The sequence below is a fragment of the Kwoniella newhampshirensis genome, chromosome 6 (genome assembly GCF_039105145.1).
Source record: "Kwoniella newhampshirensis strain CBS 13917 chromosome 6, whole genome shotgun sequence".
Taxonomy (NCBI): domain Eukaryota; kingdom Fungi; phylum Basidiomycota; class Tremellomycetes; order Tremellales; family Cryptococcaceae; genus Kwoniella; species Kwoniella newhampshirensis.
This window is the reverse complement of record NC_089960.1, coordinates 633,266-647,237: the sequence shown is the minus strand read 5'-3', so window position 1 is coordinate 647,237 and position 13,972 is coordinate 633,266. Positions and strand designations below refer to the sequence as shown.

At 50.0% G+C, this 13,972-nt stretch overlaps 3 protein-coding genes across 3 annotated transcripts; all 3 read left to right on the top strand.

Annotated features, from left to right (window-relative positions):
• Positions 1-739: 739 nt before the first annotated feature.
• Positions 740-2,003, top strand: IAR55_003408 (uncharacterized protein; the record flags this gene model as incomplete). Its single annotated transcript, XM_066946515.1, has 6 exons — positions 740-946; positions 1,012-1,140; positions 1,205-1,284; positions 1,393-1,458; positions 1,522-1,687; positions 1,755-2,003. 6 exons carry the CDS (start codon positions 740-742, stop codon positions 2,001-2,003), a joined length of 897 nt encoding a protein of 298 aa, XP_066802907.1.
• Positions 2,004-2,420: 417 nt separating this feature from the next.
• Positions 2,421-3,517, top strand: IAR55_003407 (uncharacterized protein; the record flags this gene model as incomplete). The annotated part of the gene is made up of 5 exons (XM_066946514.1): positions 2,421-2,423; positions 2,478-2,585; positions 2,681-2,750; positions 2,808-3,207; positions 3,391-3,517. The coding sequence occupies 5 exons, from the start codon at positions 2,421-2,423 to the stop codon at positions 3,515-3,517; spliced, it is 708 nt and encodes a 235-aa protein (XP_066802906.1).
• Positions 3,518-5,506: 1,989 nt separating this feature from the next.
• IAR55_003406 (uncharacterized protein) lies at positions 5,507-13,669 on the top strand (the record flags this gene model as incomplete). Its single annotated transcript, XM_066946513.1, has 43 exons — positions 5,507-5,560; positions 5,628-6,822; positions 6,881-6,966; positions 7,021-7,075; positions 7,128-7,196; positions 7,265-7,453; positions 7,519-7,626; positions 7,686-8,258; positions 8,335-8,408; positions 8,465-8,499; positions 8,567-8,665; positions 8,715-8,856; positions 8,908-8,976; positions 9,057-9,081; positions 9,136-9,240; positions 9,295-9,389; positions 9,456-9,528; positions 9,580-9,607; positions 9,659-9,918; positions 9,979-10,121; positions 10,180-10,250; positions 10,302-10,357; positions 10,413-10,467; positions 10,528-10,607; positions 10,671-10,734; positions 10,797-10,957; positions 11,031-11,037; positions 11,100-11,139; positions 11,198-11,215; positions 11,273-11,397; positions 11,457-11,497; positions 11,565-11,756; positions 11,881-12,049; positions 12,112-12,158; positions 12,220-12,351; positions 12,411-12,482; positions 12,544-12,597; positions 12,740-13,009; positions 13,067-13,177; positions 13,233-13,316; positions 13,385-13,441; positions 13,507-13,529; positions 13,592-13,669. 43 exons carry the CDS (start codon positions 5,507-5,509, stop codon positions 13,667-13,669), a joined length of 5,484 nt encoding a protein of 1,827 aa, XP_066802905.1.
• Positions 13,670-13,972: the final 303 nt, after the last annotated feature.

Here is a 13,972-nt window from a genome sequence, read left to right as displayed (position 1 = left end):
ACGAGTATGATCCTCTCTTTGTGAGTATTGCACATAGTATGGATGGACGACATCATAGTCATCGGGCTGATTCCTGTCAGTTCCTTGACGATTGAGGAGTGACGGAAAGGACAGTACTGATGAGCGGAAAGTGTGGAAAGGACAATAAGGATGAGCGGAAAGGGAGGAGTTTGGCGATGAGTGTTTCACCTAGACGGAAACAGAGCAATCGACGGAGAGACCTGTTTGATCGCGGAAGGGGTCCTTTTGTTCCGAGTGCTTCTTGAAGGCAGTGTCTTTCGGAGTTCTGCGTTGTATCGTTTCATACAAATCGGCCAAAGAGCTGAAAAGTTTCACAGATCCCATCAAGAGACCGCTCCAGTCTGATCGGGATGAATGTCCCGCAACCGACACGCGACACCACCAGATTCAGAAGCATCCCTTGAGCCTTGCTTCGACGTGTACTACTATGAGCCCTTGCGAGCGGACACTGAAGCGGAGGCGAGAAGCATGCTTGATCGTGTGTGATTGGACTGTGTGAGATGCAATCGAGGAGGTTAAGTTACATACAGTAAGTTTGCACTGGCTCTGGCTGGTCTCTCTCTCGGACGGAATGAACCCTAAATCCACGTGGACGACCCATTCCACAAGTGGGTTCTTGACGATCTCTCCGACTTTTTTCTGTCCAGTACATTTCCATTACCATACCAGCACTCTTGTGACTCACCCTCCCTTCAAGGTCTCAGTCGGAACCCGTACGATGTCTGCACTTTCTCGTACCCTACTACGTACCATCGCTGGTCCGTCCCGACATATAGCGGCACCCCGACCACATGTCGTAACGCAGTGTCGATGTCTCTCAGCCTCCACTCCTTCGTTGTCAGGCCACAATCGATGGTCCAAGATCCGACATAAGAAAGGAGCAGCGGATACAGCAAGAGGCGCCCTTTTCTCCAAATTGAGTCGGGTACGTCTCCACCCCTCTGCACCTGACTGCACTCTAGCTGACGCAGGAATGATGTCGGCGAACAGGATATCATAACGTGTATGAGACCACCTGCTTCGTCAGATCCCGCTCTGAACTCGAGATTGGCAACGGCGTTACAGAGGGCAAAAGAGGGCGGACTGACAAAAGCCGGGATAGAGAATGCGATGGCGAGAGTGGGTCCATCTACACTACGCATAGTGAATTCCAGAGGGGTACTGACAGCTCGAATCTGCTCAGGCACGAGCAGCAGCAGATGGATCAGGTCAAACGGTGGTATATGATGCGGTAGCTCCTGGTGGAAAAGTGGCTTTGCTCGTGTGAGTGGATCTCGTCAACGGCGCGACTCCCTCCAAGCGAAGTTCTGAGGGAATCAGTCACCGAGGACTCATGAAAGAGACTTGTATACTGACAGAGATGACCTCCAGCGAATGCCTCACCCCAAATCCATCTCGGACAGTAAAACGAGTCAAGGAGATCCTGTCCAAGAATGGGTAAGCTGTGTTAAACCGTCAATCATTCTGACATTTGGCTCACGACTACAATCATGCGATCAGAGCGCGAACATCACCCGTTGCATTCCTTTTCGACAAGAAAGGACTGATAACGCTTGAACCGACTGGTCCTGAAGCGGGGTATGAGCACCTTTTCGAGATCGCTGTGGAAGGCGGAGCCGAGGATGTTCGTGAGGTTGAAGGAGAAGATGGATCGCTCGAATTTGAGGTGACTTGTCTTTCCCATCGACTTGTCTTTTCATTTCGACTGACCGTTGGTCTGAATATGGGAACAGGTCTACACTCCTCCTTCTCAATTATCAGTTCTGACATCCCTTCTCACATCCGCTCCTCATTCTCAACATTATATTCTCCAATCTTCGGAGCTGGCCTATGTCCCTAATGATCCTCTACCTGTGTTAGCGGAAGGCGAGGAAGGAGAAGGGGCCAGCGAAGAGACAGTGATGGGTGTTCTGAAGCTCGTGGACCTGTTGGAGGAGGAGGGTGATGTGGTGAAGGTCTGGACCAACTTGGCTGATGAATAGGGGTCTTCCATGGTTTCAAACCTCTGTCCGAAGCCTGGAGAAGAGTCAACAACAAGCGGAACAGCTGTAACAGATGGAGTGGAAGATACCAATCGATACCTTGCATCATTACCTAGATAAATAATATCCTTCTGCTCCTCTCCCCATGCATTGCTACAACCTCTCACCAACCGCTGCCATCAATACTTCTCGGCGAGCTGATGTCTTTGCGTGCTTGCGCATTGTGCAATCAACGCAGTCTTTGTACATCGCATCAGATGCTTGCTGACCATATAAGGGCCACGCGGAGAAAGACGATTGACCTCCACTCGAGAAGATGTTGTCAACAGAATTTCTTACTCCCCTTGTAACACTGAGTTGTGGTTTCATCACCACCTATTTACAAACAGACATCGATACATCAGTGAATCGTTCTCCATGGTAGGCTAAGATGTCTATGTGATCGGCTAAGCAGCTGACAATAATTCATCGTAGCCAAGAATAGCACGATCAAAAGCGAGATTACATAGCTCGGCCGTCCCCTTGTCCTCGAAATTGAAAGGCTTTCCAGAGCCAGATGCGCAGCCAGATGTATCGGAGACTGTGAGTGTAGCTAGAGCCTAGTATCATCGCGATAGGGTCGCATTCATATCATCTGCGTGGGGGCCATGTACTAATGCGAAGAGAAACATGGGCAGATAACACCGATTGATGCCGGACCATCCTCGTCGAGAGGAAGTAAGCTGAATCCTCTACCTTCAAGATCCGGTAAGTTGACGTGTCTTTCATCGTTTGTGACATTTTGCCCTTTGTCCTATGGTGCAGACGCCCGTCTCTCCCCGAAAATAGAGAAACGAAAGCTGATGTCGTGTATTGCTCGTTACGCCCTTGATAACACAGCTCCTCATCCTTATATCACCCCATCGAAATCCCATCTCAAACGAGAAAAACGAAAGGCCAAATCCCAACTAGGAACCGACCTCTCCTCATTGGAAACAGCCTTGGCGCACGTCATACCTCTCGAAAACACTACCGCTGTCCACTCTGGCGCTACTGAGGATCGTGAAGGGGAACTTGGAGGAAGGAAGGTGAGGAAGAGCAAAGAGCAGATGATGAGGGACAAGGAGGAGGCGAGACGAAGAGCCATAGAGAGGGAGATGGAGAAGGGAAAGATTGGGGAGGGTAAGGGGAGGACTTTGGGTGAGAAAAAGAGGAGAGAAGCTGTGTGAGTTGTCGTGTGATGCCAAAATGTCTGCTCCGATCATCTTCCCATCGCTATGGCCACCAACAACTTTGATCGCACTCCAACCCTCCCAGATGCCCTGCTTAGTCTAAGAGATGTCTTGACTTGTAATCTTCTGTCGAGGGAGACCGCTGTGATGCCGGCTAATTCCTGGTATGAACGCAGCCAAGAAGCGGCAAAAAGGATACCTGCGGTGATGGGTCATCCCGCTTACAAGCAAAACCCCTGGGCAGCGATTCGCGAACATGTCGGCAACACGGTGGCAGTGAAAGAAAAGCCTGTCACGAAATGAGCCGTTCATGGTCGTGCGGGGTGGAACAATTCTGTGAGGGGGTCGAAGCGAAGTCAAGGAGTCGGCGTTTTGTTGTGAGAGGATGTACATTGCGATGTATACCTATATGTTCACATGTCATGTCATCAGAAGCCGTCATAGAACCAACTCCAGAATGAGCAGCCCTCGGTGCAAAGCGCAACGTCCCATCTCAGCGTGTTTGTGTATCATGACGATAGTTCAGAATCCGATATGCTCAAGTCTATCACCGCGCTCTTGTCGGGCCCCGTTCGACTTCTCTTCTTCCCTCTCATGCCCTCTGAATCTGTTTTCACGGCTTCTGCTTCATCAACTCTCTCATCCTTATCTCCACCCCATCCCATCCTGTCCCACAGATAAAGACGCTCCTCGATCTCTGCGGCGTATATCTCTTCTGAAATTATACCATATTTCAACCATGACAAATTTGATAGCGTCAGCCTCTGTTTTTTGTCGAAAATGAATGGCGGATCTATCGTTCGACCTATGAAGAAACACGTTCATCGTACTTGGTCTTGAGCTTTGTCATCATCGAAGGGTGGTGAGATGTGAGTTGTGTGAGGTCGGTTACGGGGTTTTTCTCGTGATTTTGGAGTGGGAGTCGGAGTCGAGGTGGGTGTAGGGAGATGTGCGTGTGGGTGTGAAGATTGTGGAACGGCTGTGGGAGTTGTTGAGCGATTGAGTTTGGATGATCGTTGATGAGAACCGGCCATTGCGGGGCGCTTTTCGCTCGTCTGACAAGTGTGATGGTGGCCTCGACATTCGCTTGGGTACAAATCAACGTGTATCAGAATGGACGAGGTTCAGAAAAAGATAGAACGAAGCTGTCAGCATGTGGTGGGGCTTGAAAGCGTGTGTGCCTCAAATCTGGTTTTGTGTGTGTCTGTGTGTCAGTTGAGAGCTGCTCTCGGATTGCATGTTCCCTGTTCCCGCGTGCACTTGAAAATACCTGTTATTGTCGACGATCTCCAATACGTCTGCCCTATTCACAATAAGGCCTTTGAGTTTGTCAGTGTTCGTCTTCAGTGTGCTCTCTCTCTCTCTTCCTCTCTCTCGCATCTCGAGACGTGGATCATCAGCGAGGGTTGCTGCCGATCAACCATTGACAGCCATTGTTTCGGTACATTGTGCCTGATCGATGGTTCATATATATAGACAAAGAGATCGTTTCGTCATCATGCGATGAAACAGATCGTGCGTGCGTGTGGTCTGTCCATGAGCTTTGTCGCGTGAGAGGCGTCAGAGCTGGCCGTATTGCTTTGTCCCTTTTACTGTAGGCGGGTTGCACTTATCTGACGACATTGGCCTGTAGGAATCAGGCGTGGTATGCGCGGTGACTGCGCGATGCGAATGGACGACGGTTGTCAGTCCACATGTCTCGTTCCATGTCGTAATGTTATGTAATCGAGTGTCAGCAAAACCCTGCTCGGCTGGTTACGTACCCAAACCAAATGAAAGGGGGTGAGTAACCGAAACCCATTTGATCCCGCTCCACTCCCCCTCATCTTCTCCCCCCCACCCCCCCTGAGATCCCAGATCCCCTCCTACGACTACCACCAACTTACACTCCTACCACTCCTGTTCTGCTTCAAATTCTTTGTCAATCACACTTCCTATCCTCCTCCAGACTGCCGTCCTGATCCAAAACATCTTTCCATCCCATCTTGCCATCGTCCTCGATCATCGACCTTACGACCCACCTCCTGGAATCACAGTCGCATCCCACGTCGACGTCGCTGCTACAAGTATCTTGGATGGAGACGACTGCGCATCGGAGCTCCATACCGTCGTGACCCCCAGACTTGGTGCCTCAAGACAAAGGACTTCGCGGATTTCAGTGCTTCTCCTTTCCGTGGACTCGCGGTGCTGCATATGTATATGACCGACCCATTCGCCCTCATCTAAGGATCGACCGTCTGTAGCAGATCTTGTCTATGCGTATGATCCTTCAGCAAATCTGGTCTCAGCATCATGTCGGACGAGCGGAATATTGATCTTTCCAACCTACCAAGGGATTATCTTGAGGTGAGTGCGGGCTGGCGTCATGTAACAGGTCAGCGTGAGATACAAGCAAGCTGACCGAAGACTCCAGGCCTACCCATACCCCGCATTCGTGCTCGTCGTTCCAATACCCCTCACTTCCGACAGCGAAGAAACAGATGGTTACCTCTCGCCGTCTGTTGATCGCGCAGCGCCTTTCACTCGTACCGAAGACGTTAGTCTGCAGCCATTTGATGTCGTCTGGTGCAACAAGAAATGGACAAATCTGACGCAGGGCAAGCCGTTATTGGAATGCTTAAACACGAAAGGGGCTCGCGAATTAGGAGACTGGATTAGTGAGGCAAGAGATTTTGAAAAGGCTGTGGGGGTGGGTTCTTCGAATAGAACTCCTCAGTTCCCCAGCGCTCCTCCGACGATCGCAGGTTTTCCGGACTACTCTCTCACGTCTCACTCGACGGTGACAGAGCCTGCAGGCACCACACAAGCCTTGAAGGATCAACGGGAGCAGATTGTACGAGGCATCCGATCGCCGCTGCCGTCACCCCCTGCAGGCTTTTGGGAAATGGAACGGCCATACGAGGATCGTTTCATCAGATCGGAAGGGAGCTCCATTTCGGACGTCGATTCAATCGGTATCGTCGTTGAAGGGGCAAATCTCTCACACCCGTGTCCTCCAACATTGACATTGGAACTTGTTCGACCCGGAAAAGTGACGTTGGAGCTGAACAAAACCAACATGCCCGTGTGGAAAACAGGGCTTGGCGGTCTTTCATCTCAAATGAACACACACTCTTTCGCGATCATAACCACCACACCTCGGTCAGCACTTGTTCTCAATCATGACCCGGAAGATACCTCTCCCGCAATAAATGGAGCTGCCGGAAATACTAAGTTGGGAGTCGAGGAAAAGGCTGTCCGACCAAGCACTGTTCGTGCCATCACGGAGCCAAAGGCCACCACTTTGGCTCCCTCGACTTCAACTCCCGAAAACGGCCCCTCACGACCGAACGCATCAGTTCTCAATTCCGAGTCTCACATGGATTCGAACTCTACTATCATAGCCTCGCACGACACCAATAGCACAGACCCATTGGCTCTCGGTGGCAAGTCCTCGAGAGCCCTCATGTTCAGCAGCGATGGCACGGTCATTCGACCCGGTCGAAAAGTATCCGGTCTGCAGGTCGATGGACTGAGTGCGGATGTCGAGGTTCTCATGGAGACGACGGATTGGGCCAAGACCTCTTTGGGACCAAGAGATACCTGGCCACAGAGTCTGAAAACGATAGGTCAGTATGAAAGACCCCCTAGTCTGTTTGTAAAGGCGCTTACACTGTCCTCCCTTAGTTGGGCTTGTACTCAATTATCCTCATTCATGTTGTCTGTGGTGGGGACCAGATCTCACATTGATATACAATGAAGTTTACGCCCAGGTGATTACTTTCTCATTGTTTGCACTCATGATATGACACTGACCTCGCCGCCAGACTATTCACAAACACCCCCAGCTGTTCGGAATGTCTGGGCCAGTAGCGTGGGCAGGTGTGTCGCGCCCTTTCTTCGTAATTCGCGCATGCTCACGATCTTGGTACAGAATTGTGGACTTCTCTCGGACCTATTTCGCAACTTGTACTCAATGGTACCCCGGTCTGGAAAGAGGACGGTATGTTCGTCTCCATGTGATTCCGCTATTCTATAAGCATGTCTGACGTCCCTTCGCCTCGCCAATAGACTTTCTGCTCTTCAAACAGCTCGGCGAGAAAGACCGAACTTTCGAAGAGTACCACACCTGGATGTGGGTCCCGGTTGTCCAAGAGGATGGAACGATTGGAGGACTTTGGAACGCTACTATCGCGACCACCTCCAAAGTCCTGACGGAACGAAGACTGGCGGCTGTGCGTGAGATGGGTCAACGGACATGTGAGTGTGATCGGAAACTTCTCTTACTGGGATGGCTTCCTAACCAGTGTTGCAACTCCTTGTAGCCATCGCCCGCACAATGGGAGAATTTGATGAAGCCGTCATTGAGATTTTGACCGCTAGTGCCAAAGATGCTCCATTCGCGGCTCTGTATCATGTAGACCCAGCTATACGTGAGCCTGCGTTTGACCTCCTTACATCCAGGCTGACAGTGCTGATAACCTGAATCCAGCCAAAAAGGCCAAAGACGGTCCTAATTCTGCTCAAATCACGAAGAACGACTCCGATAGAGTGAAGGTCGAGGTTCGACTGGCTGGGGCGATCGGTATACCCGAGAATCACCCTTCCACCCCGAGGTCGATCTCGCTCACATTGCGAGAACGAAAACAAAGCACAGCAGCTAGCTTCGCTCAGGGAGTGGCTACCTCACCCACGCTCTCCATGACCTCTTCGTTGTCCTCAGCTGTTCCATCTCTCCCTCTGTTAGATACTGATCCCTTAAATGCTCAGAGGATATTCCAATGGCCTGTACGAGAAGCGCTCCAATCCAGGCGCCTAGTAATGGTTGAAGATTGTTCGAGTCTTATACAAGACTTCCCCATCCGGGTCTGGGACGAATTGCCAAACTCGGCCGTTGTCGTCCCAATCAGCAACGATTCCGATGATGGCATACCGAGTGCTGTTCTTGTGCTGGGTCTGAATGTGAGACGGCCGTTCGACGAGGACTATGAATCTTTTATCGTGAGTGATTCCCTTCTTATCAGCCTCAATCCAGTCACCCAGGCTAATGAGCGCAACAGCATGTGTAAGCATCGATCGGTAAGCAACGACACACGAGTCGCTAAGAATCATGCACAGGTTGCGGCTACAATTGGCGTCAGGTATCGCCGCTGTCCGATCCTATGAAGCAGAACGGCAGCGAATCGACGAATTGGCAGCCCTGGATCGAGCGAAGGTGAGCAATTTATCCTGTAGGCGAGCTTTGGGGACAGGTCCTGACGGGAGTCATAGAGCTTGTTGTTCTCCAATGTCAGCCACGAATTACGGTGAGTTAGACTAGCAAGAAGACCGGCTGGAAATACAGAACTGATATCAAGTCCCTTTCTCCAATAGTACACCTCTGACCCTCGTTGCTGGTCCCTTGGATGATCTGTTGCATGAAACTAAAGATGGGCCGAAGAAGGAGATGTTGCTCATGGCTCGCCGGAATGTGTATGTGCTTCAATTGAAAAAAAGATTCGAGCTGATGGGTATGTTCCAGTCGACGACTAACGCGTCTGGTGTCAACGTTGATGGACGTCAGTCGACTGGAGGCTGGTAGATTAAAGGGAACTTTCCGTCCCGTGAACCTCGGCGTCTTGACCGAAGATCTTACGGATCTGTTCCGAGCTGCTATTGAGAGGGTAGGAGTCAGCGATTTCTTATGTTCCGGGTAGTTGACAGATCGTTTACAGGCCAAACTCCAGTATGTGGTGAAGTGCGATAGAACTCTGAGAGATGTTTACGTAGATCCGGAACATTGGGTATGTGGCTTGGCTCATTGCGCCACCTTGTCTGCAAAGATAGAAACAAGCACTGACAACAGCTGTACGGATTCTTTTAGGAGAAGATCATGTTTAACTTGATCGGTACGCTTTCCGACATCGGATATGCCAGAGAGCCTTTACTGACTATGAGTGTAGGCAATGCCATGAAGTACACCATGAAAGGATACGTGCACGTTATCTTGTATTATACTCAGCATGAGGCGATTTTAGAAGTCAGAGATAGTGGTGTCGGTATCCCAGGTGAGGAAAGCGCGATATAGGAGCCCATATCCTATGCTGATAATTACTACGTAGCCTCGGACATTAATCTTGTGGGCGAGAGATTTCATCGAGTTCAGTCGGTATCCAGATCTCACGAAGGAACGGGTATAGGACTGGCTTTGATCAAAGTGAGTTTTTCCCAGTGTCGCCACCCTTGTGCGGGAAATTTCATGCTGAACGAGTTTCACCACCAGGAATTGATCAAGTTGCATGGGGGTGTCTTAGAAATCGATAGTGTGACGCTGCAAGAGTCCACGAACGGCTCCCGTAAGTATCAAGACTTGTTAACAAACAACGTTGCTTATGAAGGCTTTACAGATGGATCCACCTTCCGTGTCCGCATCCCGTAAGCAGTCAGCTTTCCTTGTCAGAATATCATCATTGATTTACCTTTTAGGCTCGGATCCGACCACTTGGCCCTTGAGGCTATTGAGACAGGAAAAATCGAAAATGTCGCTCGTTCGACCTATGGTCAAGGTATGGTGGACGAAGCGATGCAATGGACGGGGGACCGTGAAACCACCAGCAGCATCGCCTCTTCAGACGAATCCGGGACGGGAGGTGTCTCCAGCACCAACTCCTCAGGCCAAAGTTCCAGAGGTTTCGATCCCAGCACTCTATATTTCGAGAAAACCGATGTAATCTTGATCGTGGATGGTACGTGGAGTCACATATCCGGTCTGATTTGATGCGAAGCTGATCTTTTGTGTTCTACAGATTCGAGCGATACTCGAAAATACCTGCACACAATTTTCGCCCAATACTGTACGATCGTGGAGGCACGAGACGGTATGGAAGCTCTGCAACTTTGCCAGAAGCGTCTGCCAAACTTGATCATCACCGATGTGATGATGCCTAATGTCAGTGCTTTCGCCTAGACTCAACACCATCTGAAAGACTAACGGTGCCAATAAAAAGCTTGACGGGTTCGGGCTTCTCGCGGCATTGAAGGAGTCTCGGACTTTGAGGGTTATACCTGTCATCATGCTGTAGGTATCGATCGAAGTGCAATTTGAACAAACTGATGAGTTCGACAATAGTACTGCACGAGGTGGTGACGATTCAAAAGTGGAAGGCATTTTGGCTGGTGCAGATGGTAAGTGAGGCAATATGGCTTTGCAAGTGGTAGGCTGACTGGCCCGCATCGGCAGACTATCTCGCTAAACCGTTCAATGCGCGAGAGATTGTGGCTAGAGCACACATGCAGTAAGTGCCAGATTTCAGCACGAGAGTGATCAAACGCTGACATACCTGTCCAATCAATAGATTACAGCTGGGAAAGAAGCGTAAACACCTGGAGGATGCTTTTGAAGCTCGGACAGCCGAGCTGCGAGCGATTACCGAATGTGAGGATGCCATTCACCCACCGTACGATGAGTTTGCTTACGGCTGTATCACCTGACTCTCAGACTCCCCTGTCGGGATATTCAGAGCCACCGAAGATGGTCAAGTCACCTTCGCGAACAGTGCTTGGTGATTGCCATTGGTCCCGAGGAATGGAAGATGCGTTGACACTTATTTGTTTTGCTTCGTAGGTATGAAATGTCCGGATATCCTTACGATCAACCCGTCACGAACTGGATCGACTACGTAGCGGAAACCGACAGGCGGGCAATTTCGATCTTCTGGGAAGACTGTTTGACCTCTGATCAGGTCACGATGTCAGGAGATTGGAGGTATGAGAAGGGACGATGGGGTGAGTTGAAGGGTCGTGCAATTCGCTGTTGGTGCAGGCCACCTTGATGCTGATGTCATTCCTCGTGCTTCAGTCAATGTGTAAGTGATCGATTTTGATATAGGGAACCGTATGCGATAGCTGATCGCCAAGATGTACATAGCAAGGTCATCAGACTAGACTTGATCCAATCTGGTCTGCAGGTGAGTCGACCATGACATGCTTGAGATGTGTCACGCTGAGCGGTTGTCTGTCATGTAGGGCGTGTTGGGCTGTGTCGTACGTTTCACTCACATATTTTCATCTTTTCGTTTCCTGAACGATTGGGCACTACAGACCGATATCACTGAGCGCAAGATGCACGAGCAATCTCAGCGTCTACGAGTTGCCGAAGCTGAGCAACGAAGAATGGAAGCCGAAGAAGCCAAGCGACAACAGGAACTGTTGATTGACATCACCTCGTGAGTATTCTTGGTGGCAGACGGTCAGGAGGATAGAAGCTCATGCGTATCAACAATAGCCATGAGATCCGAAATCCGATCAGTAGTTTGATGCAGATGAGTGAAGTCCGCTTCCCCTTTGGAACAGCAATGTTGACATACCATGTCCCTCCACTGTTCCTCCCTAGTCAAAACCAATCTCCTCTCACTCCAAGAACAGCTTGAGATGGTCATCGTCCAACAGAAGCCGTTCGTGCCCACTCGGCAACTACTTAACAACATCGACGAGGATTTGGAAGCCTTGGAGAGTATCTATCAGTGTGGTCTAACCCAAGAACGAATCAGTAACGATGTACTTTCACTCGGTCGTATTCAGCTCGGTGAGTCTGAGAGTTTGTCATGGGTACCTGGGCGATTCAACTGATGGGCCGCTTGCCGCAGATATGCTGCGTGAGCCTTGCATAGGAGGAGATGATGACGAAGATCACTGACATACCCTCTCAGAGATGTTTGATATCGAAGTTGACATGCAGAAAGAAGCCCAGAAGGTCGTATCGATCTTCCAGAACGAGGCGAGAATGAAACGAATAGCCTTGTCGGTCAAATGGGGAGACGGTATCGAGAAGTTGGGCATGTCTATCATCAAGACTGACCCTGTACGATTGAACCAAATGTACGTGCATATTCGTCTTGTCGAGTTTAGTATCATTGCTTACCAATATGTCGCCTTATAAGAATCACCAACTTGCTTTCGAACGCTATTCGGTTTACGTCGACTAGCGGTGCGTTGCTGATTATCGAAGGTACTGTCGCAGCTGCAGCTGAGAATCCTCCACGTTACAGATGTACGAGAGATCGAGCTGCAGGCCGACCTCAGCTTGGAACCACCCGCGGGGCGCAGCTGTGTACCACCTCACCCCCCTCACAAGCCAGAAGATCTGAAAGACGACGTACCGATCTACCTGTACATGGGAGGTGAGCGCGTCATCGAGGATAGTTGAGGTCGTCTGGCTGAATTAACTTCGATTCTTCAGTCAAGGACAGCGGACCTGGTATGAGTGAAGCCGAGCTGGAATTACTATTCCAGAGGTTCTCGCAAGTCTCTCGTGAGTCGTGGGCGTTCACACGAGCCATGTACAAAGAAGTTAACGCGAAAGGTCACTGTAGCCAAAACTCATACGATATTTGGTGGCTCTGGTCTGGGTCTATTTGTTTGTCGAAGTGAGTTATTTCCGACGAGATGCTGGCAAGTTGCTGCTTACTTACTCGCCTTTCGCTGTTTTAGAGATTACCGAGCTTAGTGTGTATTGCTCTTTGAATTCATTCGGTAATACATGCTCACCCACATCTCCTCCACCTGCAGTGGGCGGTCGTATCGATGTCATCAGCGAAAAAGGTCAAGGTAGTACTTTCAGATTCTTCATCGAAGCTCGGACTTGTCGCACATCAGTCAAACCCGAGACCGAGCCAGGCGCGAAGAGGGGAGGTAAAGTCAAGCCCTCGTCAAAGAACCGGGACATGGCCAAGTTCTTCGGGATGTCGCGAAAACCTCATGTCTTGATTGTCGAAGATAACCTGATCAATCAGACGGTTCTGGCACGGCAACTCAAGCATTGCAACCTGACCTGTGAGGGTGAGTGCATCGCAAGCAGTCGAAAAGTGCAAGTGCTGATCAAGATTGCTATCGTAGTTGCGAATAATGGTCTTGAAGCGCTGGAAAAGATCAAAGTAGCTTCTGCAGTTGATCGAAAGAATGACGCCCAGTTCTTCGATTGCGTTCTGATGGATCTTGAAATGCCAGGTGTGTCTGATCAGTTTATGGGAATGGTCGCTCCGCTAAGCCGACCTATCTCTAGTGATGGACGGGTTGACCGCTGTCAGACATGTTCGAGAGGAAGAAGCGGACGGGAACTTGGTCAAGAACTTGATTATCGCCCTGAGTGAGTGGCTGCCGAAATGGGGTATGTAACAGGATGTATGCCGATCGAGGCTTTCACGCACTTCACAGCTGGTAATGCGAGACAAGGTCAGATCGATGAAGCTAAAGCTAGCGGGATGGATGAAGGTGAGTTTGTGTACGCATTTGCGAAGGTGGGCAGACACTGACGACGCACTTGATTACATCTGTAGTTGTCATCAAACCATATAGATTGGTGAGTTAAATATCTGGGCAAGATCCACTACGAAGTTATACTGATCCCGCCTTGATATGCAGGACGATCTTTTACAGAAGATAGAGGACATGATGAAAATTCGGGCAAAGCAAGAAGAGGACGTCGAGGACGACCAGTAGAAGGGCCAGGACTAGCAATCGCATGGGATACGGTAGATCATACGGACAAGGAAGGGGTGATCAATCGGGACATTCCGACGGAGTGTATCAAATCGCATAAGCTGAATTTGGATAGATGTTGTATCATCATTGTATCGAGTATAACGGATCGGAACCGGGCGAGCATATGACAGGTCTTTGATAGAAGGTACAGAAACGTTTTTGATGTATACAAATGGAAGTGGTTGGAGATGATAATGGGGTATTGAGTAACGTTGCGTGAGCAGCATTATGAGAGCAGGATTTGTGTGAACACAGCACCAG